Raw genomic sequence first — 27,026 nt, forward strand, 5'->3', positions numbered from 1 at the left:
GAAGAAATAGGTCATATGGAATTTTCTGCCTTATTCTCATTTTACAACCTCTAAAAGGTAAAGGTAAAGGTTCCCCCGCACATGCGTGCTACTCGTTTCCAACTCTAGGGGCCGGTGCTCATCTCCGTTTCAAAGCCGAAGAGCCAGCGCTTGTCCGAGGACGTCTCCGTGGTCATGTGGCCGGCATGACTAGACACCAAAGGCGCACGGAACGCTGTTACCTTCCCACCGAAGTGGTCCCTATTTTTCTACTTGCATTTTTACGTGCTTTCGAACTGCTAGGTTGGCAGAAGCTGGGACGAGTAACAGGCGCTCACTCTGTTATGCGGCACTCGGGATTTGATCCACCAAACTGCCGACCTTCTGATCAACAAGCTCAGCGTCCTAACCCACTGAGCCACCGCGCCCCTTCTTACAACCTCTATCCCGCTTCAATTAACTGTAGATGCCCATAGCAGTCAAAGGAAGGAAAGAAATGTCTTCAGGATACCCAAAGTCACAGCCAGAGTTAATCTGCTTCAATTTGGTTGAACCTGAACATGCCAACATTGCATTATGATATACAGGCAGTCCTCAACTTACAACCACAATTGAGCCCAAAAGTTCCATTGCTCAGTGAGACAATGGCTAAGTGAAATTTGCTCCATTTTACAACCTTTCTTGCCACAGTTATTAAGTGTATCACTGCAGTGTTTAAGTTAGTAAACACGGTTGTTAAATGAGTCTGGTTTCCCCACTGACTTTGCTTATCAGGTGGTCACAAAAGGAGATCACATGACCCCGGAACAGTGCAATCATCATAAAAGAGAGTCAGCTGCCAAGCCTTTGAATTTTGATCGTGTGGCCATGGGGATGCTGCAACGGTCGTTAAGTGTGAAAAATGATTGTGTCACTTTTTTCAGTGCCGTTGTAACTTTGAACGGTCACTAAACAAACTGTTGTAAGTCGAGAACTATCTGTAATGAGTTGATTTAGGATTATTTCTTTATACTAAACACAGATTTATTTATCTGTTTAAACAAACAGGAATATATTTTGTCCCTCAGCCATCATGAATCAAGAGTCCCAATATACAGAAACAAAATCATAACGAGAATTATCATCCCTCTCCCAATCCCATCATCAACTCAGAAAATTCTGAACTCACAGCTGTGTATTCTCTATCTATGCCAGGAGCCTTTTAGAATATCACCAGAACAGCTTTGTTTTCATTACTGCTAGATAATCCGTGCCCCCTCCCTCCCTCTCCTTCCTTCCTTCCTTCCTTCCTTCCTTCCTTCCTTCCTTCCTTCCTTCCTTCCTTAATAATTCATTTCTTTGTGTATAAAACACAACAATCTCACCTTGGTGGAATCCTGACCCCATTGTCCATTTGCACCAGAGTGCTGGCATGTTTGGAGATTTGCAGCTCTTCTTCCCATGAGTCTGGGTCTTGCTTTCTGTAGGGAGATTTCGAACTGAGGACCGCATCACAAGCTATTGTCACCTGGAGTGGAGGGAAGATTCAGCTGAAGATCAAAGCCAGGCAGAATGATTATTTGGTTTGTCCTGGTCCTTTTGTTTGTTGTTTGTTGTTGCCTTGTAACCAAGAACACTAACAACAGTAAAATTTTCAGGTAGTCCTCTGGAGGACCTACTGTTACCCTCACATAATCCCAGTAATCCTTTCAATTGTTGTATAAATTACTCTAACTGCCTCCAAAAACTGCAAATTAATAGTGGAATTATGGTTGAGACACACTGATTTGCTTAAAGTTATCTAGCAAATTCAAAAGAGAGGTATGAATTGTCATCAGTGAATCTGTCATTCACATTACACGCATGGCTGGCTGAGGAATTCTGGGAGTTGAAGTCCACATATCTTCCAGCTGCCAAGGTTGAGAAACACTGTTTTAGATAGAAGGTGAAAAAGGTGGAACAGAATTTGCAAGGATCTGCAAGCATCTGCCTAAATAGGAAAATCAATGAAATGTCACTGCCTTTCTCTTCCTATACTGAAATGACAAAAACCTGATATACAACCAAACAGAAACTATGGGTGGGTTCATACAAAATTTAGTTGAGATCATGAAAACAAATTCCTGTGCTCTCAGAGATACTCTCCAGACATCTTAAACTGTAAGCATTTGCACACATTGCCTTGTTGACGTTTGAGGCTAAGTAGAAATTCTTAGAGATAGCAACATAAACACATACATAGCTTGGTACCCACATATCTGTAGGACCCCCGTTTTCTGTGTGGGTTAGACCAGGGCTTTTCAACCAGTGGTACGGGTACCACCTGTGGTACATTGGCGCCTGGCAGGTGGTACGCGACCATCCTAGAAAAGTGGTAGCGGGGGAGGGGAATGAGCTGACCCGGTGGCAGCACCGCACAAGCCTGAGCGAGAGACGGCTGGAGCTGCAGGGCTGTCAGGGCTCAGCGGAAGCGCCAGGATCAGCGCCAGTCTCCAGCTGGAGCTCAGCACTGATCCTGGCACTTCTGAGCCCAGAAGAAGCGCCGATCAGCTGGAATGTGGCAGCATCTCCAGGGTCTTGTGATTTACATTCAGATGCTTGGCAACTGATTCATATTTATGACGGTCACAGTGTCCCAGGGTCATGTGAAGCAGCCACCGAGCAGATGGGGGGAATAAAAACCAAACACCCACCCCACCCCACCCCCGCTGCCAATTCTCAACAGAAATGCTCACAACAATGAAAACCTCAAACAGGAGGAAGAGCGCCGCCGGGCGGGCAGGCAGGTGTCTTGCTTGGCTGTGGCTTGGGGGGCACTTTTTTCAGTGCCATTGTAACTTCGAACAGTCACTAAGCGAACTGTTGTAAGTCAAGGACTACCTGTACTTCATCACTTTTTTTCTTTTTTGGGGGGGGTCAATCAAGTTTTTGACACCTTGCTAGGTGACTGTCGGTACTCGGATGTTGCCATATCCTTAAAGTGGTACAATGGGTGAAAAGGTTGAAAAGCCCTGGCTTAGACTACTATCCAGTATGCCCTTCCCAGAAGAACCTTGGGTGAAGTAACAGAAATGGAGGCCAGGAGGTGCTATTTCTCAATTTCTGCTCTAATGTTGTGGAATACAGTTGTGACGTATGATCACAACTGAGCCCATGACTTCTGTTGCTAAGTGGGACAATTGTTAAGCGGGTTTTGCCCCCTTTTACGACCTTTCTTCCCACACTTGTTAAGTGAATCACTGTAGTTGTCAAGTTAATAACAACTGTCATAAATATGAGTCAGTTGCCAAGTGTCCAAATTTTGATAATGTGACCATGGGGGATGCTGCAACAATCATAAGTATGGGGGGGGAAGTCATAAGCCATTTTTTTTCAGTGCCGTTGTAACTTTGAATGGTCACTAAACAAATTGCTTGAAGTTGAGGACTACCTCCCCTTAAGAATTAAGACTTGCTCCATCCTTTCTGATCTTCTGGAAGCTACCGAAGAAAACTTTCCCACAGAGCATTTTGTGGAATATTTTGCCCTCACTAACTCTATTTTGCTTTAAATTACTTTTATTGAGTCATTGGCCAGTGTTATTTCATTTGATTTGCTTATGAAGTCTTTTATTTGTTTCTCATCACTGTTTTTATGATTTATTCTTGTATTGTTGTCACTTTGATTAGAACAGAATTGAGCTGGAAGGGATATTGGAGGTCTTCTGGTCCAGCCCCCTGCTCCAGCAGGAGAACCTATACCATTTCAGACAAGTGACTGTCCAGTCTCTTAAAAATCTCCAGTGATAGAGCGCCCACGATTTCTGAAGGCAAACTATTCCACTAGTTAATTGTCCTCACTGTTAGGAAGTTTCTCCTTAATTCCAGGTTGCTTCTCTCTTTGGTCAGTTTCCAACCATTGTTTCTTGTCCTGCCCTCTGGTGCTTTGGAGAATAACGTGACCCCCTCTTCTTTGTGGCAGCCCCTCAAATACTGGAACACTGCTATCATGTCATCTCTGTTTCTTCTTTTTAGACTAGCCAAACCCAAGTCTTACAGCCGTTTTTCATATGTTTTATTATTTTAATTTTAATTATATTTATTATGGACTGATAATAATCAGTTGCTGATAATCAGTTTTTAATCCACTTTGGTTTGTCTTAATAAAATGGAATGCAGATAGAATAAATAGATGTATTTAAAAAAAAATCCCAAAATCTTGTAATTGACCATCTTTGCATGACATAATACACTTTTGGCAAGTATAATAATTTGTGTCGGCAGTAACAAGTCTATACAGGTTTTCCTGTATGTTGAAAGAGTCAATTGACTTCCTTAAATTTCTCTTTTTGGCTATCCCATTCTCTCATTCACTCACCAGTGCTGGCAGTTCTTCTATATTGGGTAAAGGAATTTCATAGTGGTCTGGAAATATGACAAGTTTAGCTTCATCCTCATACTCATAATCATCATTATTTAAATCACTGTTAGATTCAAGATCTGTCAAGAGAGAGAAAAAGATAGAACATTACTGGAGAGAAAAAAAACAATATATTAACTAAATTAAGGCTGCTCAAAGAGATGCGTCCTGAAACAAATTGCTAATGGCATGTTGTGATGAATTTTTTTCACCGACATCTGAAACACTCATTTATGGGCATAGAAGTGAAGTGAGGAAACACTGCAACAAAGACCATATATGTGTTCATCTGCAGCAAACACCGTATGCTCAGATCCTTCTAACCATCTCATCCTAGCTTTACCTGTGTTTAGCTCTGGCTTAATGACAACCTGTTGCTTCTCACTGTTCCTCAACAATAAGGCCCATTTCACATGCAAAGCATATACTTTTCTGAGATTACTGTTATTGCCTGTTAATTTGGCTCTTTTTCCAGAAGAAAATTAAGTTCCACAGCGCTTTTTCTAGAACAGCTTCCTCTTAGCGGAAACTTCTACCTCCAGAATCTGTGGAGATGCTCAATCATCCAGGACATGGTTGTTTCAAAGGCAACTGGGCTTTGTTGTTGAAATTTTCCCAAAAACAAACAAACAAGAAAGTCCAGTTGCCTTTTGGAAAAAAGCATCTTTGAGTTCTATCTGCAGTCTCAGGAAATCTCATCTCTATCCAGAAGATGAGGATATATATATAATGTTAGGAGTTATAATGCCTTGGCTTCTTTTCATGTGGAACCGAGGATCAGTTTTGTTGTTCAGCTAGCACACAAAGCTAATATGAGGAAAAAGGAAGGACAAGGATGGACAAATGTTTTGATGCCCATTATCATTAGGTGGCTAAAAGAAATACTGGCCAAGGAAGGAAGGGAAAGTGAGGTCAGCTGCTGGATATTTAAAAGCAGTGTGAAAATAACCATCACGGGAAGTGGAAGGGTGAGTATCTAAAATGACATTTGTGTTGAAGAAACCTCTAAAAGGCGCAGAGTACATTTTGTTCCCATTAGAGCTCTGAAACCTGAAAGACCTACCTAGCCTATTGCCAACAGCTTCTCCTTATGAAAGCTTCAAATCAAAATTGTGCTCATTATTTGTTTTTACACACAAATGATTAAATTCCAACAAAGATGATCTCCAGCAAGTTGGAAAAATGCCAAGCAAATTATCATGGTCTTTTAAACACTGAGGTAAAATACTGAGGGGGGGAAAAAGAGTCCCCTCAGAAAAATATCACCTTATTATACAGAGTAGACTATTTATTACAGTCATATGCTTGGTTTATCGCCAAGAATGTCCAGATAATGAAAATGTCACTCTCCGTTTTATCAATGTTATAGCCTTGTATGTTAGGTGAGACTGAGAAAAAGCCGCTGACTCAAGGTAACCCTAAAGCTTCATGGCTGGAAAATTTCACTTCAGTTGAGATCTCCACTTTTGGCTCTCGAGACCAGATCACAATGAGAATTTGCGAAGGGTGCTGGTTATGATATTGGACTACAGGTAGTCCTCGGGTTATGACCATAATGGAGCCTCCCATCAAGGTCATAACTTGGGACGGCCAGTTTGACAATCTGATTTTACACTATAACCTTTTCATTTAGGTTAAGCAAAACACCGAGGTCATTAAGTGTGACTCAATTGTCAGGGTTTTGCCCAAAACTGAAGTAAATGCTGATTTTCTGCATAAAATGTAGTCGTGTGACCGCAGGAAGCTGCAAAAGGCCGAAAAAGCAGCCTGGTTGCCAAGTGGCCAAAGTACAGTCACGTGACTGAGGGGAGTGGAACTATCGGAACTTCAGATCCGAGTCATAAGTAGCCCTGGGGAGGTCTGTTTAACTTTGAATGGTTGCTAAGCAACTGGTCATAGGTACAGGACTACCTGTACTAAGAGTGGAAAGATGCAGGTCCAAGTCCGCCACTACAGGTAGTCCTCAACGTACAACAGTTCATTTAAAATTACAACAGCACTGAAAAAAGTGATGACCGTTTTTCACACTTATGGCTTTTCACACTTATCCCCACAGTCACGTGATCAAAATTGGGACACTTGTCAGTTGACTCATATTTATGACATTAATTATGATGTGATCCCCTTTTGCGACCTTCTGAGGGGAAGCCAGATTCACTTTACAACCGTATTACTAACTTAACAACTGCAGTGGTTCACATAACTGCTATGACAAGGTCATGAAATAGGGCAAAATTCACTTAACAACTGTCTTCCTTAGCAACAGAAATTTTGGATTTAGTTGTGGTCATAAGTCGAGGACCACCTGTAGTAATAGAGGCTGACTTTGGGCTATTCTCTTTCTCTCAATCCCATCTATCTTACGAATTTGACGCTGTAAGGAAAAATTAAAAACAGGCGGTGCTCTGCATGCTGCTTTGACCTCCTGAAGGAAATGGGATAATAAAAAAAACAAAATAGCTATTCCAGTCATTTTCCTTTGTCACCCATTGATCCCTATGCGTGCACCCTCCTGCTTGATTTATACGGAAACATGAAGACAAATTTCATAAAAATTCGATTGCAGCAAAAACTACCCTGCAGCTATATTTATAAATACAAAGAAGCCTGCAATTGGAGCAGCAATTAATAAAATCTCAAGGTTTATATGGAGGGCTTTCTAAGCCAACATTCTCCCATATAGGATCCTTCATATTGCTAAAGACCATAATTCCCATAATCCCTAGCTAGGCTATAGCTATACTGGCAGAGAATACAGAAATTGTGGTTACAACATATCTCAAAAGAACCAAGTTTGTGAAGGCTACTCTGCATAACCCCTGTTCATAGGAGGAATTTCATGGAAAATAGAATACCTGCATATAAGTTTTATTTAAAATGACACTCATTAGTTCTTTAGGGACATGTCATCACCATCACTTTTTTTTCCTGAGAATCCAAAACAAAATACTGTTGGTAACAACCACTCGTTCAGCAATGGCACTAAACGAGTGATACAACTGGTCCTCAGAATTTCAACCACCTGAGATCATATTGCAATGTCAATTATGATGTTGCAGCATCCCATAGTCATGTCACCATCTGCAATTTTCTTTGCTGGCTTCTGACAAGCAAAGTCAATGGAAAAGTCAATGGCCATCCAAATACTATTTAACCCTCCGATTCTATAGTATTTTTCCTTGTACCTTGTGATAAGGTAATCCTTGGTTAGCGACGACAATTAGGACTACAACTGCTAACAGTAAGCAGCACGATCACATGAAGTCATATTTTATGACCGTGTCACTTAATGACAGCAACTCTGGTCCTAATTGCCATCACTAACCAAGGATTACAATGTACCAAGAGAAGTATTGTAGAATCAGAGGGTTAAATATTATTTGGATGGCCATTCTACAGGATATCTTGGGCGAAAGGAGGACAGAAGAAGCAACTATTATTTATCTCCAATCAGATCACTATCTTCATTTTAACAACATTAAAACTGCATTTGGCCTACTAGCCATGGTTACATAGCAGAAACTTATCGTCAGTGGCATTAATGTTGCATTCCTTGTTCAACATTACACTGTGGAGAGTTGAGAATAATTTTCTTCTTCTCTCATATTTGGGGTGTTATTGTTTCTGTCAGATCTTGGATCATACATAACTAATGTACAGCAAATCAAATCTCTGGGAACTTCAAAGCAGACAAATGCTAAGCCAGAATCTCAAACTATTACATGCAACCTTACAGGTCATTCTGGGCAAATTGAATGAGGCACTTTTGTACCTAGGACTCATTTGCTTGCCATTCCTTGGTCAGGAGGTGCTTGCCACTTTCCTCCCAGCTAGGTTCACTGGGGTTGGCTGACAGATGCCACACAGCTGTTGCTTCCCACTTAATCAGGGGAAGGACTTGCCTCCAGAGGCTGTGGGTGCTCCAACACTGGAGGTTTTTAAGAAGAGACTGGACAGCCACTTGCCTGAAATGGTGTCTGAATGAAATGGTGTCTGAAATGCTTGAGCAGAGGGTTGGACTAGAACAGTGGTGGCAAACCTATGGCACGCATGCCAGAGGCAGCACTCAGAACCCTCTCTGTGGGCACGGGCACCACGCCCCGGAGATGGCCACAGTCCCTCTTCAACCAACCGCCTGCTAACTCGCCGAGGTCCCACGTGGCCGGATGCATCCTGACATGGCTGGTTTCCTCCCCCCACATCCCGTCCCTCCTGGCCTCTCATGCACTCCTTTTCCCGGGCACGACCCACTGCATCGTCTTCTCAGCTATTGGCCATCCATCCATCTCAGAGGCGGCTTCTTTGAACTGCTGGCGGTGGACTGCGGAGCCCCAGAGTGCGCTGATTGAGGGGCCAGCAGGCTGTGGCTGAGGACGGACACCGTTGGCCCCCATGCACTCACTGGCCTCTGTGTGCGGGAACCAATGGTGTCCAGCAGCAGCCGCCCCAGCCCGTCTTGCCCCATGGCAATGGCACCCCCACCCTGCCTCTCCTCAACCCGTAGGATGAGCCTCCTGCCTACCGTCCCACCTACCAGAGACCTCCCCCTGGATCTTCCCCAACCCTGCCCACCCCCCACAGGCGTCCCTCCCCACAAGCAACATTGAGGTGATCACACCCACCCAATCTGTCATGACCACCACAGCCACGCCCACCCAGTGGGCCACGCCCACCTGGCACCCGGCAATAAATAAATGGGTTTTGGGTTGCAGTTTGGGCACTCGGTCTCTAAAAGGTTCACCATCACTGGACTAGAAGACTCCAAGGTCCCTTGCAACTCTGTTATTCTGCTTCAGTGCTCCTTTCCCACTATTGTCTTACAGAGCTGAAGGAGACCCTGAGTTGTGGTGCCCTTCTCCCAGCAGACATAGATGGAGGAAAAATCAATGGGGGCAAATACCTGGAAATCAACAGCTGCAGTACCACTTATATGCCACCTGCTGCTTATCAGTTCCACCCAGTGGCCTCCTCAGCTGAAGAGCAGCAGGATGGTGGGACAGGTGGCATTTCTCAGTCAACCCAGGACAACTTGGCAAAAGGGGAAGGTGCCTCCTATGAGAAAGAAGGTGGACCACCCAAGTGACAGGGACAAGATGTAGAAAGAGTGATGACTTTGTCAGAAGCATGCGAGTACTGTTACATAAGGACCGAGGACTGAAACATCCTTTAAGTTCTGGAAAACGTTAAGTTCAAAAGCAAACTAGTCAGACACCTGAATGATTCACTAGGGTGTAAGAAGGAGAGGAGATAAGAGCACAATCAGACTTGAAGTATTAATCCGAAACACAATAGCATTACTTTTTTCATATTGTAACATAATCTATGCCAGTGTTTTTCAACCACTGTTCCGCGGCACACTAGTGTGCCGCGAGATGTTGCCTGGTGTGCCATGGGAAAAATTGAAAAGTAATTATAAAATACTTTCTTTGTGTTTATTTGATTCCTATTCAAGAGAATTACTTTATATATAGTCAATATAGGCACAGAGTTAAATTTTTTAACATTTTCTAATGGTGGAGTGCCTCGTGATTTTTTTCATGAAACAAGTGTGCCTTTGCCCAAAAAAGGTTGAAAAACACTGATCTATGCAATCACATGTTTTCCCAATATTATTAGGAAGAGTTTTTGAAGGGTATCTTGTCACTTAATTGGCATTTCTTCTGGATCTTCAGACCTTTTCCATACAGACAGACAAGGATGCCCCAAGTCGACATCCAGAAGTTGTTATATTACAACCTTAGCTAATGGAGCTCGGTAAAAGGAGTTGTAATCTAGCAACATCTGATGAGTCACTCATTATCCAATTAGAAAGGACTAATTATTTAATTCAATAACACTGGGTTCTCTTGACTAGAAATCCCCTTCTCCATCTTAACAGAATAACAGAGTTGGAAGAGATCTTGAAGGTCTTCTAGTCCAAACCCCTGTTCAAGCAAGAGACGCTATACCATTTCAGACAAATGGCTGTCCAATCTCTTCTTAAAACCATCAGTGTTGGAGCATTCACAACTTCTGGAGGCAAGCTGTTCCACTGATTAATTGTTTTGTCAGAAAATGACTCCTTGGTTCTAGGTTGGTTCCCTCCTTGATGAGTTTCCATCCATTGCTTCTTGTGGTGCTTTGGACAATAGGTTGACCCCCTCTACTTTGTGGTAGCCCCTCAAATATTGGAACACTGCTATCACTGCTATCACCCCTAGTCTTTCTTTTAATTAAACTAGACATACCCAATTCCTACAACTGTTCTTCATATGTTTTAGTCTTCTCCCCATTTGTATATAGAAATAACTAAATAGTTCTCCAGAAGCCTTCACACGTATGACCCAGAAGTTATTTTGAATAGTCTTCTTTTCCAAAATTGGCAAGCTCCTCAAAATGCCTGCAGATCATCCTAACAGCCTTGTTCCCTTTCTCCTTTTGTAGATGTTCCACTGCCATCAGCTAATTCCATTAAAAGGAATTTAGAAGTGCCAAAAAGAAAAGTATATTTGTAGCTCAGAATTAAACTGTCAAGTCCTTGGTGCTCTCTGAGCTTGGCTTTTAGCTTTCAAACGTTTCATTACCCAACTAAGCACCATCATCAGACACAGGTCAGGTAACGAATCATCTGTAAGCCAATGTCTATGGATATTGTCAATCATCCAGATTCTGGTTGTCCCAAAGTTGTTTTTCCAAAAGGCAACTGGACTTTCTTGGTTTTTTCCTTGAACACATTTCGCTTCTCATCCAAGAAGCTTCTTCAGAACTGAAGAAGCTTCTTGGATGAGAAGCAAAACATTTTCAAGGGGGGGAAAAATCAAGAAAATCCAATTGCCTTTTGGAAAAGCAGCTTTGGGACATCAGTAAGCCAAGCTCAGAGAGCATCAAGGACTCCACAGATTTAGAAGTGCTAATACCAAGAGCAGAGCCCATTTTCCCTTCTAAGGGGCTGAAAGCTCTCCAAAGCTGAATCAGAATTCACAATTAAAACTGGTGTTGTCATCAAGAGAGGTGCCACCAAACAGCACAACAGGCCACAGCCGGCAAAGCAAAATAAGGCATGTTGTCAGGCCATAAAGAGTGAGGTGACGCAGGGGCCATGCACAGGAGAGGGGATGAAGAAGCTGTTATTTTGGGGCAAGCTCTCAGCGTAGGAGATTTCCTTCGTCTACCATCTGGTCAAGTTGAACAAGCGTCACTCCTGGCATTGGACGATGACAAACGTTCCATCGCCAGCTGATTGAAGACAGCAGCTGCACTTTGGCTTCAGGCAGACAGCCGAAGCCGGCAAATTAGCAGGCCGGAGGGGGGAAAGGAAAAGAAAGGCTGTGCAAATGCTCGGATCAGGTTTAAATGTTGCTAACTGAATGTGCTAATTATAGCAAAATTATTAGATCCCAAATTGGGCTGCCGAACAAGAGGCAGCCCTGTTGCATTCAAGGAAGGAAGGGAGAAAAAAAAATGAAGGTACATTCTTACACAGAAAAACACAAACACCAAGAACCCCCAAGTTGTAAATCCTTCCATTTTCACCACTTCCATCCGATTTACAGACGGTCCTTGACTTATAACCATTTGTTTAGGGACCATTCAAAGTTACCATGGCACGGGGGGGGGGGGGGAATGACATATGACCATTTTTTCAGACTTACAACTATTGCAACATGCCCCATGGTCACGTGATCAAAAATTCAGACATTTGACAACTGACTCCTATTTGTGACAGTTGCAGTGTCCCGGGGTCATGCGATCACCTTTTGGGAACTTCTGACAAGCAAAGTCAATGGGGAAGCCAGATTCACTCAAGAACTGTGTTATTAACTTAACAACTGCAGTGATTCACTTACCATCTGTGGCAGGAAAAGTCGTAAAATGGGGCAAAAGTCACTTAAGTGCCTTGCTTAGCAATGGAAATTTTGGGCTCAATTATGGTCATAAATCAAGGACTACCTGAGTGTAAAAAACAAACAAACAAACCAAGAAATAGCCACGGACTATGAACAAGTACCTTGTGGAAACTGAGTAAGATTGCTGACAATCGACAATCTCCCAGGTTTAAGTTTGTTTTATTAATTCGTAAACAGCCTGCTGTTCATTCCTTCAAGATTACATACCTGATTCACTTCTATTTTTGCTCTCTTTAATCCCACGAGAGGGATTAAAGAAAAGTGATGGGTCAAAAGATCACTTTGTGAATTGAGTAGGGATTAGAATCTGGGTCTTCAGATTCTAAATTTCACTCCAATACTTTAATCCAGGTTTTCCTAATCTGTTATATTGGAATAGAACGGCAATGAGTTTAATGTTGTTGCAGTCTAGAACTGCTCTCATTGCTTTGCCACAGTTGCTCTTAAAATTAATCTCAGCTAAAACTCGTAAACCAACATTGTTCGGCTCTAAAAATTCTAACAAAATTCATCCAAAATTCATATCAACCAATAATTTTACTGGGACCAATGAAAATTCCACAAAGAAATGTGTAATCTTTTGAGTGCTCCTAAATTATTCTGCAAAAGTAGAGAAACTCATAGTGATTATTTTCAGCCAAGTATCCAAGTCCAACACAGGAAAATAAAACAATTTTGGTACCTTAATGCTTGTTCAAGTTTGGCAATGTTGAGATTTGTGGATTTCATCTCCAACCAGCATGCTACTTCATAGCAGCTAGTAACTGAATTTTGTTTAGTGCAACTTAAAAAGGTAAAGGTAAAGGTAAAGGTTCCCCCGCACATGCGTGCTAGTCGTTTCCAACTCTAGGGGCCGGTACTCATCTCCATTTCAAAGCCGAAGAGCCAGCGCTTGTCCGAGGACGTCTCCGTGGTCATGTGGCTGGCATGACTAGATGCCAAAGGCGCATGGAACGCTGTTACCTTCCCACCTTAGTGGTCCATATTTTTCTACTTGCATTTTTATGTGCTTTCGAACTGCTAGGTTGGCAGAAGCTGGGACGAGTAACAGGCGCTCACTCTGCTATGCGGCACTCGGGATTCGACCCGCCAAACTGCCGACCTTCTGATCGACAAGCTCAGCATCCTAACCCACTGAGCCACAGCGTCCCTTTAGTGCAACTTATTGTCTGGTAAATCATTACACAATTATAGTCCTACCTGAAAACAACATCTTCCAGTCATAAAGTGCAATTAGAGAACTGTAATAAATATCAATCAACTTTCCGCTTTGGGGATACAATAATCCCTTGATTAAGAGAAAAAAGTGTCCATTAAATTAGAGTGTCTGTTAAGTCCAGATGGGATTTTATGTATGCACATTATATACATTAATTGTGTAAATGCAATAAGCACAGAAGCATATAAAATGCAGAAAAGTAACCTGCCAAACAGAGATCTGTTATGTCACAATTGTGCTGTATCTCTTGATATATGAGAAGTCTACATTTAACTGTTCCTTGAAAGTATTATCCTATTCTTTGGATTTGTTTCAGTTACCAAAAAAGTCATCTTCATTTAATTTTTGAGATGTACTGAGCCTATCTAAAACAGAAAGTTATTTACTCTGAAATTAAAAAAAGGTTATGTCAATTGACTTGCAGGATGGCAAATCACTGGGGAAAAATATGAGTTTGCCAAGAAATATGCTAAAACACCTTATGTTCGGAAAGGCCTTTTTTTAAAAAATTACATTCTCTGCTTGTTTATGCATTTCCATATTTTCTTAGCAGTTGAGGCTAAATTCAGCCCCAAAATGCTAATGCGGGCTGATAACCAAATAGCCAAAATGTAATCAAGTGACTAAGGAGAACAGAGTGGCCATTTCTATCTTCAAACCTAGGCTGTAAGTAGCCCTTGCTAGGACTGGTGTAACTTTAAGTCGAGGATTACCTGTAGAGCATCCACCCTCATTTTTTTTTATGAATGCTTACATGGAAGCAACTAGGACAGACTTTTTGGAGAGGTGTGGGTGCATCTATCTACAGCAGAGTTCCCCAACCTTTCCAGGTTGGCGGCCCAGATGGGGAGAGGGGGGGAAAAGGAGAGGGTTTGGGGGGAGGGGCAAGCATGTGTGCATGAGCACCCGTTGCTTGCGTGAGTGGGACCGAGACCACCTGTGACATGCGAGTGAGGCTCCAAGCGCTTGAGTGAGGCCCCGAGCACTTGGGTGAGTGAGGATCCAAGCGCCTGTGACACTGTGACAAGTGAGGCCCCAAGTGCTGACATGAAGCCCTGAGCATTCGCACGAGGCCCTGAGTGCTTGTGACCCTCACGGGAGTGGGGCCCTGAGCGCCCGCGATATTCATGGGAGTAGGGCATGCGCGCACCATCCAGCCACTCACACGGCCTGGTTGTGAATAGGCCACAAACCGGTAATGGGCCACGGCCCACAGGTTGGGGACCCCTGATCTACAGCGTTAAGTCACAACACAGAATGAATCCAAATTTTATAGAAGGGACCATGAATAACAGATGCAGCCTAAGATCATTAGCTGCCTACTTGGGGGAAAAGTCCCGTGTCGCAATTTGAACTTTATGATTCATCTTACTCAAATTTCTTATATTGCTATATATGGCACAGCTCATTCCAGTCATGGCCCCGAAATAAACGCTTTGGAGAATAAAAATGGAATAAGACAAAGACAAACATGTTACTAGTCACACTGAAGTATGTATATAATCCTTTTCTAAACAAACCTTACTTCACTTTGAAAGCAATCCTGTACCGAATAGGTAGGAATCTTAACCACCAAAATTCAGAGTTAAGTCTGATCATCAGATTATACCTCTGATTTGTCCATCAAATCTAATCTGTCAATCTACAAAGAGAACAGAGACAATCGAAGCCTACAGAAGTAAAATATTAAAAATAATAGACTTTGATGTGAATTCAGGTTTTTGGATGAAACATAGTGCCGGCCAGGCCTGCATCAGGGCTCCCGGGGACTCTAACACCCTGATGTACTTAACAACCTGTGCAGTCGCTTAATAACCGCAGCTGGGAGAGCCAGGATCTGGTCATTGACTGAGGCAGTCATGTGGGCACCTCACTTAATAACAGTTATAAATTATGACCCAAAATCCAGGCTCAATTGTGGTCATAAATTGAGGTCTTATCTGTATATCTCTGTGCTTAGTTAAGCTACAGGGGAAAAAAGTGGGGGGAGAACCTAAGGCTGCCACATATTTTCTCCTGAATAGAAGGAGTTTCTCTGAAATATTGACAGTTTTGTCTAGTGGTTAAGGCACCAAGCTAGAAACCAGGAGACTGTGAGTTCTAGTTCCGTCTTAGGCATGAAAACCGACTGGGTGACTTTGGGCCAATCACCAGGAGTCAACGAGTTGTAGTCCCACCTTAGGCATGAAAGCCAGCTGGGTGACTTGGGCCAGTCTCACTGTCTTAACATAGTCTCAGACTTAGGGAACAAACCAGACAGTCAATTCCACAATGTCAGGCAACCAATGAATCAACACTCAGTTGCCCCCCCCCAAAACAGACCCTACATTTGTGGGAAAACATTAGGGGGCGGGAAGAAAAGTGGATGGTGCAACATTTAAACACAAGGTACATCCTAAGAGTTGTGAGAAGGTACCGCAGGACTGAGTAAAGCAACCACAGATTGCTCATGGCAGCTAGCCCACTATATCTCTATGCGTGGGTTCAAAGATGCCTCACTGCGGATCGTGAATGTGATATTTCTGTCGAGGTTCTCATTCATCCAGGTCACGGTTGTCCCAAAGGTGCTTTTATTTTAAAGGCAATTGGACTTTTTGGCTTTTTTTAAAAGACATTTTGCTTCTCATCTAAGACAGAGGTCCCCAACCTTTGGGGCACCCGGGCCCGGTTCCGCGGACATGAGGGAGCGTGGTTTTGTGTGCTGTCCGCTTTGCTTGTTTGTGCAGACCGGGTGTTGGCAAGCCACGGCCTGGTTCTGGTCCACGTACTGGGGGTTGGGGACCCCTGATGTAAGAAGTTTCTGCAGTTCAATCCAAAGAAGCTTCTTGGATGAGAAGCAAAATGTCTTAAAGAAAAAACAGAAAGTCCAACTGCCTTTGAAATAAAAACACCTTTGGGACATGAATGTGATAGGACACCAATTCACCCAAATTAAGCCAAAATAGATGCTGGCAGGCCACATGAGCTGCATTTTTTGCACCTAGAACTTAAACAAAATTCTCCAAAATGGCCGCCATACTGTCATTCTTAATATGACAAAAGAGCTTCATTATTAATTAGAGCTGCCCACTCCGTAGACTCTTAAACATATTACACACACTCACTCTATTAAACCCATGGAGAATAGCACATTAATTGTACTACATTAATCATACTCAACTACATTAATTATACTCATATCAACACCAGCTCGAGAGAGCCTGCATCTCGGCAATATTTCTCTCTCGGTCTGAAGAACGTTGCATAGGCCTATTCTACGGGAATATTTCTCAATTAGGTACAATAATTCTGTCTTTTAATTTCCACCAAAGATCATGCCCTTATAAAGAAGATATTTGTTAAAGCCTACAGCTCTGAGACAAAGGCCATATTTGAATTCAGCACAGTTCCTGATACCTCCACTTCAAAACAATACAGGAAGTCCTTGACTTATAACCATTCGTTTAGTGATTGTTTGAAGTTACAACAGCACTGAAAAAGTAATTTATGACCATCTTTCACACTTACAACTGTTGCAGCATCACCACAGTCATGTGATCAAAATCGAGTCTCTTGGCAACTGGCCCATATTTACGATGGTTTCAGTGTCCCAGGATCATGTGATCCCCTTTTGCGACTTGTTGAAAAGGAAAGTCAATGGCGAAGTCGGATTCATTTTCCAACTGTGTTACTAGCTTAACTACTGCGGTGATTCACTTAACAACTGTGGCAAGAAAAGCCGTAAACTGAGGGAAAACTCACTTAATAACTATTTTGCTTAGCAACAGAAATTTTAGGATCAGTTGTGATGATAAGTGGAGCAGTATCTGTATGAGGCAGTCATAGAAAACATCACATTTCAACCTTGGTGAGTTCCTGCCAGTTAAATACCCACTCCTGGGTTAAATGAGACTACGATTTTATTTTCATAATTACTAAAATGTAGGTCTGAATAGAGATCTGTGGTTAACCTATTGCCCCATCCCTCAAATAGATGCACCTTTGACCTGAATAAATAAATCACATAACCCTCATCCTCTTCTCTGCAGTTTTCTAAAATACATTTATAATGGTGAATGCTAAATGAACTGCATTTCTGCTCCGGAAGAGTAGAAAAAAGGTCAAACCAGGACAGAACTATGCAAATAAAGGTTGCCATTTCTGGCCACTGTTAAGAGCCAAGGGGAAAGCACATAATTCACAAATGTTTTGCTAAGATTACAAAATTGTAAAGCTGGGCTAAGTGAAAGCTGGGGGGGGGGGAAGTTCGTGTCTGTCACTCATTAAATGCAATGAACTGAAATCTGATCCCATATTTAGACAGTGGGAGGTATCACCTTTTGTCCCTTTGCCGCCCTTTCAAAAGTGTAAATGCAAGTATGATGAGGTGTTGCAAACAATATTAACTATTGCCAAATGTAAAGGTAAAGGTTCCCCCGCACATGCGTGCTAGTCGTTTCTGACTCTAGGGACCGGTGCTCATCTCCGTTTCAAAGCCAAAGAGCCAGCGCTTGTCCGAGGACGTCTCTGTGGTCATGTGGCCAGCATGACTAGACGCCAAAGGCACACGGCACCTTCCCACCATAGTGGTCCCTATTTTTCTACTTGCATTTTTACGTGCTTTCGAACTGCTAGGTTGGCAGAAGCTGGGTCGAGTAACAGGCGCTCACTCTGTTACGCGGCACTCGGGATTCGACCCACCAAACTGACGGCCTTCTAATCGACAAGCTCAGCGTCCTAACCCACTGAGCCACCACGTCCCTTTAACTATTGCTAGTTTGTGTTTAATGAATTATCACAGGCTATTGAATATCCTAGATGTGGAGACTTTCGGTGCTAACTGAGTTTGCTTGCTCTCTTGCAGATGTCTCATTACCCAGCTAGGTAACATCATCAGTGCTAGGAAAGTGTGGGGTTTGCTCTCTGTTTGTATAAAGTAGCTTTCCCTGCCAGTGTTGGCAAGGGTATTGTTTTCTCCTTGTTAATTCCTAGCAATTGGTAACTCCACACACCACTGATGTGAGTAGGCTTCAGGACAGGCAGACCGAGCAATGAGCAGACCGTCCGTGGTGATAATTCGATAACCCGAGGAAAAACTTCCTGAATTCTATACAAGCTTTTTATTCCAGTACAGGAAAAACCAAACTAAAATGTAACGTTGCTTTTTTCATTGGCCTTTTCTCTACTTAATTTGTGGGCATTATAATGCTTCCTGAAAAACCTGGAGGTTTTGGGGGTTTTCCCCCACAGTCTGAGAGAATTAAATCCAATAATAATAATAATAATAATAATAATAATAATAATAATAATAATAATAATAATAATAATAATAATAATAAGAAGAAGAAGAAGAAGAAGAAGAAGAAGAAGAAGAAGAAGAAGAAGAAAAAGAAAAAGAAAAAGAAAAAGAAAAAGAAGAAGAAGAAGAAGAAGAAGAAGAAGAAGAAGAAGAAGAAGAAGAAGAAGAAGAAGAAGAAGAAGAAGTAGTTGGAAGGGACCTTGGAGGTCATCTAGTCCAACCCCCTGCTCACGCAGGAAACCTTATACCATTTCAGACAAATGAGTGTCCAGTCTCTTCTTAAAAACTTCCAGTGTTGGAGCATCCACCACTTCTGGAGGCAGGTTGTTCCACTGGTTAATTGTTCTAACTGTCAGGAAGTTTCTCCTTAGTTCTGGGTTGCTTCTCTCCTTGACTAGTTTCCATCCGTTGCTTCTTGTCCTGCTTTCAGGTGCTCTGGAGAACAGCCTGGCTCCCTCTTCTTTGTGGCAGCCCCTGAGATATTGGAACACTGCTATCATGTCACCCCTCACCCTTCTCTTCGTTAAACTACACGTACCCAATTCCAGGAACCGTTCCCATATTGCTCAAACCTGAATAAAACTAAGCAAGAGCCTAGTTAAACCCCCATAGAAATAGACTATGTTACTGTACATTCCTTCAAATGCTTATTACACCCAAGTTTCTAATACACTTGATAAACCTAGTTTTGAACTAGCTTCAACCCAGATTTTCTGGATCAGTTTTTAAAACAGATGCTTTCTTTGGTTTAGGAAAAAGTGATTGTTGTCCAATACAGGAAAAAAATGCCTTGGATAAGTGCTCAAATTCTAAAGTAAATGGAGAGGGCCGAGTCCTGTTATCTTTTAAGAAAAGCCTCAATTAATGGTTTCACAGAGTTTTCAGGGTACAAGTGGGCTAAAGGCAGGAGGAATCAACAGAGATTGTGGTTTAAATTAATATCCCAATCATCACCCTTTTTCAAAGGTTTTGCTATTTTTAGTGAAGCTGTTAGTTGCATTACAGATCTGTAGAGCCCCCAAATCCTAACATCTTTCTTTAACTTTAGTCTACAGGTAGACCTTGACTTACCACAATAGAGACTGGAAAATTTGTGATTAAGTGTGGTGGTTGTTAAGTGAGACAACACATGATCACTGCTTGTGACCAAATCACGATCACATGACTAAAAGGATCCTGCAGCTGTAAGTTCACTTTTTTCAGTGCCATCATAACTTCAAATCCATCCCATCCCCATCATCACTGGGCCTTTAAATCATCTTCATTGAATTTACAAAAAGGAAGTACCCTTCATTTTTCATGAGATCCAAAATACACTCATTTCTTCATTAGTCAGGTGGGAAGAACTTGAAGATTAAATATTTCCGAACAGGTGTAAAAGCAAAAATAATGGATTCATTCACCAAAGGGATCTGGGTTCTCACTTCTTTAAAAGTCTGGCTTTGAATCCCTGCTTATTTGTGATGCTAAATGAGAGTTGCTGCCTCTTTCTTTTGACAAGCCCGTGTTTTGACAGCTCCACAGCAAGCAAGAGTCGCTTCACAGCGAGATGGACGGGATGTAAATTTAATAAATAAATAATACAGTATATTCTACACCGAAGCTGAAGGTATGAATAATATTTTCTTTTAATTCCTCTTTCAACCCTGGCTTTAACACAAGAACTTACTAAAATCCATAAATTTCATAAACGGGATGAAAAGAATTTGAGAGCGGGGGGGGGGAGAAAAATGGCATGCGATAGTAAATAAAACACACAATTATTCCAGCTGATCCCTAAACCTCAAAACATGCCATAACTTTTCATAAAGACTTTCACCCAGTTCCTTTCTCCTGAGGTGTCTCATTGCTTCTTTATCTCTTAAAAAGGCAGAGGAAACTATCAATAAAAAGGGTCATACCCAGAACATATAATTTGCAAGCACAAATATACATATACATCTACTGTGACCTCTACCAAATTACACTCTACTGATTTCAGAAAAGCAAATGTGGATTATAACACGCCACAGTTAATCCCAACAAAAGCCACAAAATTCTTAGCATTAAGGCAGATAGAAAACGTGTCATCGCTTTATTCAGAACAAAGGGCTTGTGTTCATTAAGCAAAGACCAACTCGAGAGTCGGAAATTAGAAATTAGTCTCTCTGTTGTTCTGTCTCTTTCCATGGGACCTTCAGCAACACGAAGAAAGGATTCATGATCGAATTTACTAAGTCATGCAAAGTGTTTGTAGAGTACATCAAGGGGAAAAGACAGACAGTACGTGAATCCCTCAAAAATTCTCAATGCAATGAGGGAATCCCTCCACAGGACAGCAGCTTATAAAGGGATTTTTTTTAAATATTAAAAATCTTATTATATATTAAATTTATATTAAATATATTAAATTTAAAAGCCTACCCCATCAGCTATAGAAGTTGCACTTAAACCAGTGTGAATCAAAACTCAAAACGAAAAAATGCATGCACCTAGGTTAGTCAGAAGAAGGGTGTGAAAACAGCTCTTTACAATACCTAAAAATAGCTTGGTGTTTCTCCTTTTTGGTAAAGCTCCACCAGATGCCCCTGTTACCTTCTGAAAAGAAAGAAAGAAAGAAAAAATAGATAAAAAAGAAGAGGATGAGGAGGAAGCGGAAGAAGAAAGTTTTTAAAAAATCGAACGTTGCTACAAAGTTCCCCCCCCCCCCATATATTCAGAAAAAAAATGGGAACCCACATAAAATCAGTCTGCATTGATACTCTGGTGTAAAATAGATGCTATTATTTCCAGTAACTAGAAATTGGTTCTATTGCACCACACAGAGTTGTTATAAAAGCAAATTCAAAACAGCAACAATGATTGTGATAATAGAATTACTAGTTAATCATTGCACATTGTTGATAGTGTAGTCGTGGCACACAGATACTAAGACCTAACAAAGATTTAGAAGTATTCCAACAGGTGCAGATACATTCTTTCCTGAAAAAGTAGCCTTTTACTTACCTGTTTCTTAAACAAAGTTTTCATCCCTGCCTCTAGTTCAGCCTTCTCCAACCTAACTGCCGTCTAAATATGTGGACTTCAACAGTCAGAATTTCACAGAAAACAAACCCATTGCTAAAAAAAAGTGGTGTATACAAAGTCCACACATTTGAAGGGCATTCATATTGCAGAAAGTTGTTCTACTTAACCTAGTAAAGGTAAAGGTAAAGGTTCCCCCGCACATGCGTGCTAGTCGTTTCCGACTCTAGGGGCTGGTGCTCATCTCCGTTTCAAAGCCGAAGAGCCAGCGCTTGTCCGAGGACGTCTCCGTGGTCATGTGGCTGGCATGACTAGACGCCAAAGGCGCACGGAATGCTGTTACCTTCCCACCGGAGTGTTCCTTATTTTTCTACTTAACCTAGATTCATCCCCAAATATCCAAGAAATATCAAGTGCAACTAATGCCATCATGTATTTATAAAATATGACTCTTGATCATATATTTCATTCGGGTGAAGACACAGAGAGCATTTATATCATGCACCAACCTTTCTCAAATCAATGTTGACTCAGAACGATAAACTTTGAAATTCAATACATTAGGAGAACATCAGATTGAAGAAGACTGCCATAGACTTTGTAACCGATTTAAGGGTTTCCTTCCCTGCCCCCCAAAAAACATGGGAGCTGAGGCTCAACTTATCCTGCCACCACCACAAAAGTTCAATGAGAAGTGTACACATTTCATCAAACACTGGTCAACACCATGCTTTTGATGGGAGTATGACAAATGTAATGTGTTGGGGAAAAATGGATAGAATTGAGATGCTTCCCCTCTCCTAATGAATCCTTCCCTAGCCGGAGATATTCCAGATAAGCAGGGGGTCAGACTAGAAAACCTCCAAGGTCCCTTCCATCTCTGTTGTTCTACTATTCTTCTGGGATTACCTTGAACACAATAAAATTCAGAGCACTGTATTCCATCACATCTGGGCAGAACAGAGAGAAGGCTGTCTTGAAACATAAAATTTGGAGGATAAGCTCCCAAAATATCACCTATTTTTGGAACATAAATACATACTACATACTGTTGAGAACAGCTGGATTCTAAGTGTAATAGCAAATCAGTGTCAGTGAAAATTACAACAAATGTCAACTTTCCAAAGAAAGAGGCATATAAAGAAAGCCATAATAAGATAAAACAACAACAATGGCACTGAAAAATATTCCCCATTTTACTAATTGGGTAAAATCTTTGGCCTTACATCATGGTATTTCTGTGACACTATACCTGCTAGACACCTGTCCATAAAAGTATTTAAAAAGTAGATTTCTCTCTACGATTAAATCTGTTCTTTGGGAGTACGCAAATACCACCCAATAAATTTAAATAATTACACAAAATAACACTTTTAATAATTTAACAGGCTATATAATAATAATAATAATAAACCTTTATTGTCAAAGTGCAACATGTGTACATTGAGATTAGCTGAGCCTCCCCCCGTGCTCTCTCCCCCCAACACACAGTGACAACAAACCCTCCATCCTACCACACCATGTGAACCAACTACACCACACACCAGCCTCCCAATGATGATATAGTATGTTAAATTAATCTCAAAGTAGATGCAATTAATAATTAAAATTAGCAATTAATCAGCCATTAAAACACCTGTTCAAAAAGATGTTTATCAAGCTAATATATTTATTAACCTTCTATAAAAAATGTTTGACCCTCAATTCTGCAGAATACATGTCAAAGAGCTGGACTTTAACCATTTAGAGCGGGGGTGTCCAACCTTGGCAGCTTTTAAAACTTGTGGACTTCAACTTTCAGATTTCCCCAGCCAGGCATGGGGAATTCTGGGAGTTGAAGTCTACCAGTCTTAAAGTTGCCAAGATTGGACACTCCTGAGGTTTAAAGGGAATAATCACAAATTTCTATTTTGTCCAGAAACAAATTGGCATTTAGTACAGTGCCTTAAGAATAGACGCAAGAATTTTGGATTTCTCTCAAGACCAACTGGCTACCAAATTTTGTATCAACCCAAGTTTCCAGACAAGACATGGGCTTCCCTTTATGATAGTCAAGCCATGATGTTAACAGCACACTTTTAAAGTCATGTTTTCTCAGAAAGTGATGTAATTGATGCACCAATGAAAGGTGATTAAAAAAATGTTCCTGCTTGTTGCTTCTAACTGGGAAACTTGAGAAGAAATAGATCTAGACAGAGTATAATCCTGTTACCACATCTAATCTAATCTGATCTAATGTAATCTAATCTGACCTGATCTAATCTAATCTAATCTAAATCTAATCCAATTCCAACCTTATTATTAGCATATATTCAAACTACAACACTACAAACCTGCAAACTATGGAAAACATTTGTGTTCTAAATTTAATATACATACACCTATACTTAATACAATATGCACTGTAGATAATGCATAATGCATATACATGCATTATGTTATATATTATAATCTTAATAAGAAGCTGACAGAACATACAAAGATCCAGGTCTATAGAGCCTGCGTCCTGAGCACACTCTTGTACTGCAGTGAGTCTTGGACCCTTTACGCACGGCAGGAGAGAAAGTTAAACACCTTTCCTATGCGCTGTCCCCGACGTATTCTTGGCATCACCTGGCATGACAAAGTTCCAAATAGCGCAGTCCTGGAATGTGCTGGAATTTCTAGCATGTATACACTATTGAAACAGTGACGTCTACGCCGGCTTGGGCATGTCGTGAGAATGGCTGACGGTCGGATTCCGAAAGATCTCCTGTATGGAGAACTAGTGCAGGGAAAGTGCCCCAGAGGGAGACCAGAGTTGCGATATAAGGATATCTGCAAGAGGGATCTAAAGGTCTTGGGAATGGACATTAACAGCTGGGAAACCTTGACCTCTGATCGCTTAGCTTGGAGGCTAAAGACGCAGCATGGTCTTCTCCAATTCGAAGAGACACTTGTGCGGCAGGCTAAGGCACAGAGGCAGTCCTGGAACCAACGAAATCTGGGGGCTGGACAGGGGACAGATTGTATCTGCCCTCAGGGTGGAAGGGACCGCCACTCTCGAATTGGCCTTTTTAGCCACACCAGATGCTGCTTTAGGACCTCTTTCCAGAGCACGATACCATAGTCTCTCGAGACTGAAGAATGCCAATGAATAATCTACAATATGCATAAACATCTGCAAAGCATTCATATAGTTGATAAAACCCAGCAACTAGTTATCTGCAATTTTTTATTTAAAAGTTTTTTTAAAAAAATCTAAACTTTTAACAAAAAGTTCATATATATGAATACTAGGGTGCTGCAAGTTTTTGCATTTGAAGGGGGGAAAGTGCTCCAGAATATACATGTCATCTGTCAGCAACTCCTTAAATCAAAAAGATATTTTCCTGAGACTACTCTGCAATGGTGTGGGGCAGCCATGTAATCCCAGGAAAAGTTACAGCAACTTTGAGGAGTTACTGATTTGTCCTACACAAATGGCCTATCCCCTTAAAATTCAAAGTGGTGCTTAGACCCATTAGCTACATATCCTGAAAGCAAAATTTCAAAGAAAACGTGTCTTTAAAGCAATCCGTTATATGGAAGACTTTTTAGAAATCCTACAAAAAAGTTCAAAACTGAGCTACAGGGGCGTAAAGAGTGGGGTAAGTATGCAGGAGTGTGGGAAGAGGTCAGAAAAGTCAAGATGGCTCCCACAGTTGTGTGATCATAGTTACTATCTTGACTTTGATGAACACCCCCCCTCATGTACATCCATGTACAGAAATTTAAGTCTACAAATGCATATATTTCCACCAATCTTTATCTGATCTTCATCTTTCAATTGTATACTTGTTGGCACGAATGTGGTTCCACTTCCTAAAATTAAACTAAAATAATTGTAATAGTACAAAGGCATACTATTTTTACAATAGATATAAGCATACAAAAGTTCTATTACAGAATTACTATATATCTATATAACTATCTCTGTACATACATACATACATACATACATACATACATACATACATACATAGTATCTATTTGTCTTGGCTACCATAAAAAATAGGTGAGTATGCCAAAAATGTGGCCTACAGGTAACCTTCAGCCCAGTAGTGGCACAAACCTTCCCCCCAAAAGTGACAAGCTCAAAATGTTAGCCCCCTTTTTTGAGTTATTTTGAAGGTTAGAGGAGGCTTAAAAACCATTCTACTGCCTAAAATATTCAGAGTGCTTTAAAAAAAGGCATGCAAATCTTGTTGCAGCCAGGATGTTAAATAATTATAAATTAAGCCTAAAGTAGACTGCAATCAGAGCAATTCTTTAGCTAAACAGAAAAAGCCTTCCTAATAAGTCATGCAAGCAACTAAATCAAATAGTGAATGGATAAATAAAAACAACAGAAAATTATAACAGATACTTATACTGTTCCAGACATTTTCTTTCAGCAGAGATCTTTGTTTCAAGGTCCCTTATGAGATGCCTTTTTCCTACAGATGCAATTGATGACCTCAAGATTATTTAAAGTAACAATGCATCTGATATATCTATATATTTCATGTCTGAGGCACCCAAAGGTACGGGTAATCCTCAATTGAGCCCAAAATTTATGTTGCTAAGTGAAAAAATTGTTAAGTGTGTTTCACCCCACGACTTTTCATGCCACATTTGTTAAGTGAATCACTGCAGTTGTTAAATTAGTAACAACTGTTAGTAAATTGTTAAGCAAATCTGGTTTTCCCATTGCCATTGTTTGTCAGAAGGTCGCAAAAAGTGACCCCAGGACACTGCAGCTGTCATAAATATGAGTCAGTTTTCAAGCATCCAAATATAAATCACGTGCTGCAATGGTCGTAAGTGTGAAAAATGGGCATAAGTCACTTTTTTCAGGGCTGTTGTAACTTTGAATGGTCACTAAGTGAACTGTTGTAAATTGAGGGCTATGGTACTTGTATACAGAGTGTCTTCATCTGCATTGATGTGTCTAGTCGGTAATAGAAGAACACAAAGTTGTAAACGCCAAATCATCTTTCATCGAACACAACTGGTAAATACTGTATATTAGCTTCTGTGGCCAGGGGGCTGACAAGTTTACATGTTCTCAGTAGTCCTCACTGATGTGTAAACAATTTGCAAGCCAAGCCTGCCGGTACATATCTTCAATAGTTTTCTACAATGTGCTGGAAAAATTGCCAAGAAACCGGAAAGGACAGTGGGGGATTCTAAGGTTTCCACTGTAAATTAAAATTAGTATTATCTGCATTTCCAAAAATACAGCTCTGCAGCAAGCCAATGCAATCCTAGGCTGCATTAATAG

At 41.2% G+C, this 27,026-nt stretch overlaps 1 protein-coding gene across 5 annotated transcripts in view; it reads right to left on the reverse strand.

Annotated features, from left to right (window-relative positions):
• The window catches only part of USP13 (ubiquitin specific peptidase 13), a 99,320-nt gene that overhangs the window by 44,442 nt on the left and 27,852 nt on the right, over positions 1 to 27,026 (reverse strand). For 4 of the 5 annotated variants that reach the window (XM_081328777.1, XM_081328775.1, XM_081328776.1 and 1 more), the window contains exons 3-5: positions 21,256 to 21,316; positions 4,315 to 4,436; positions 1,344 to 1,486 (exon numbers count right to left, since the gene is read on the reverse strand). In XM_081328777.1, coding sequence (XP_081184903.1) covers positions 1,344 to 1,486; positions 4,315 to 4,436; positions 21,256 to 21,316 — 326 coding nt within the window. The remainder of the gene's footprint in view (positions 1 to 1,343; positions 1,487 to 4,314; positions 4,437 to 21,255; positions 21,317 to 27,026) is intronic. The other variant, XM_081328778.1, reaches the window with a different exon arrangement.

The sequence above is a fragment of the Vipera berus genome (genome assembly GCF_964194415.1).
Source record: "Vipera berus genome assembly, chromosome: 5".
Classification (NCBI taxonomy): domain Eukaryota; kingdom Metazoa; phylum Chordata; class Lepidosauria; order Squamata; family Viperidae; genus Vipera; species Vipera berus.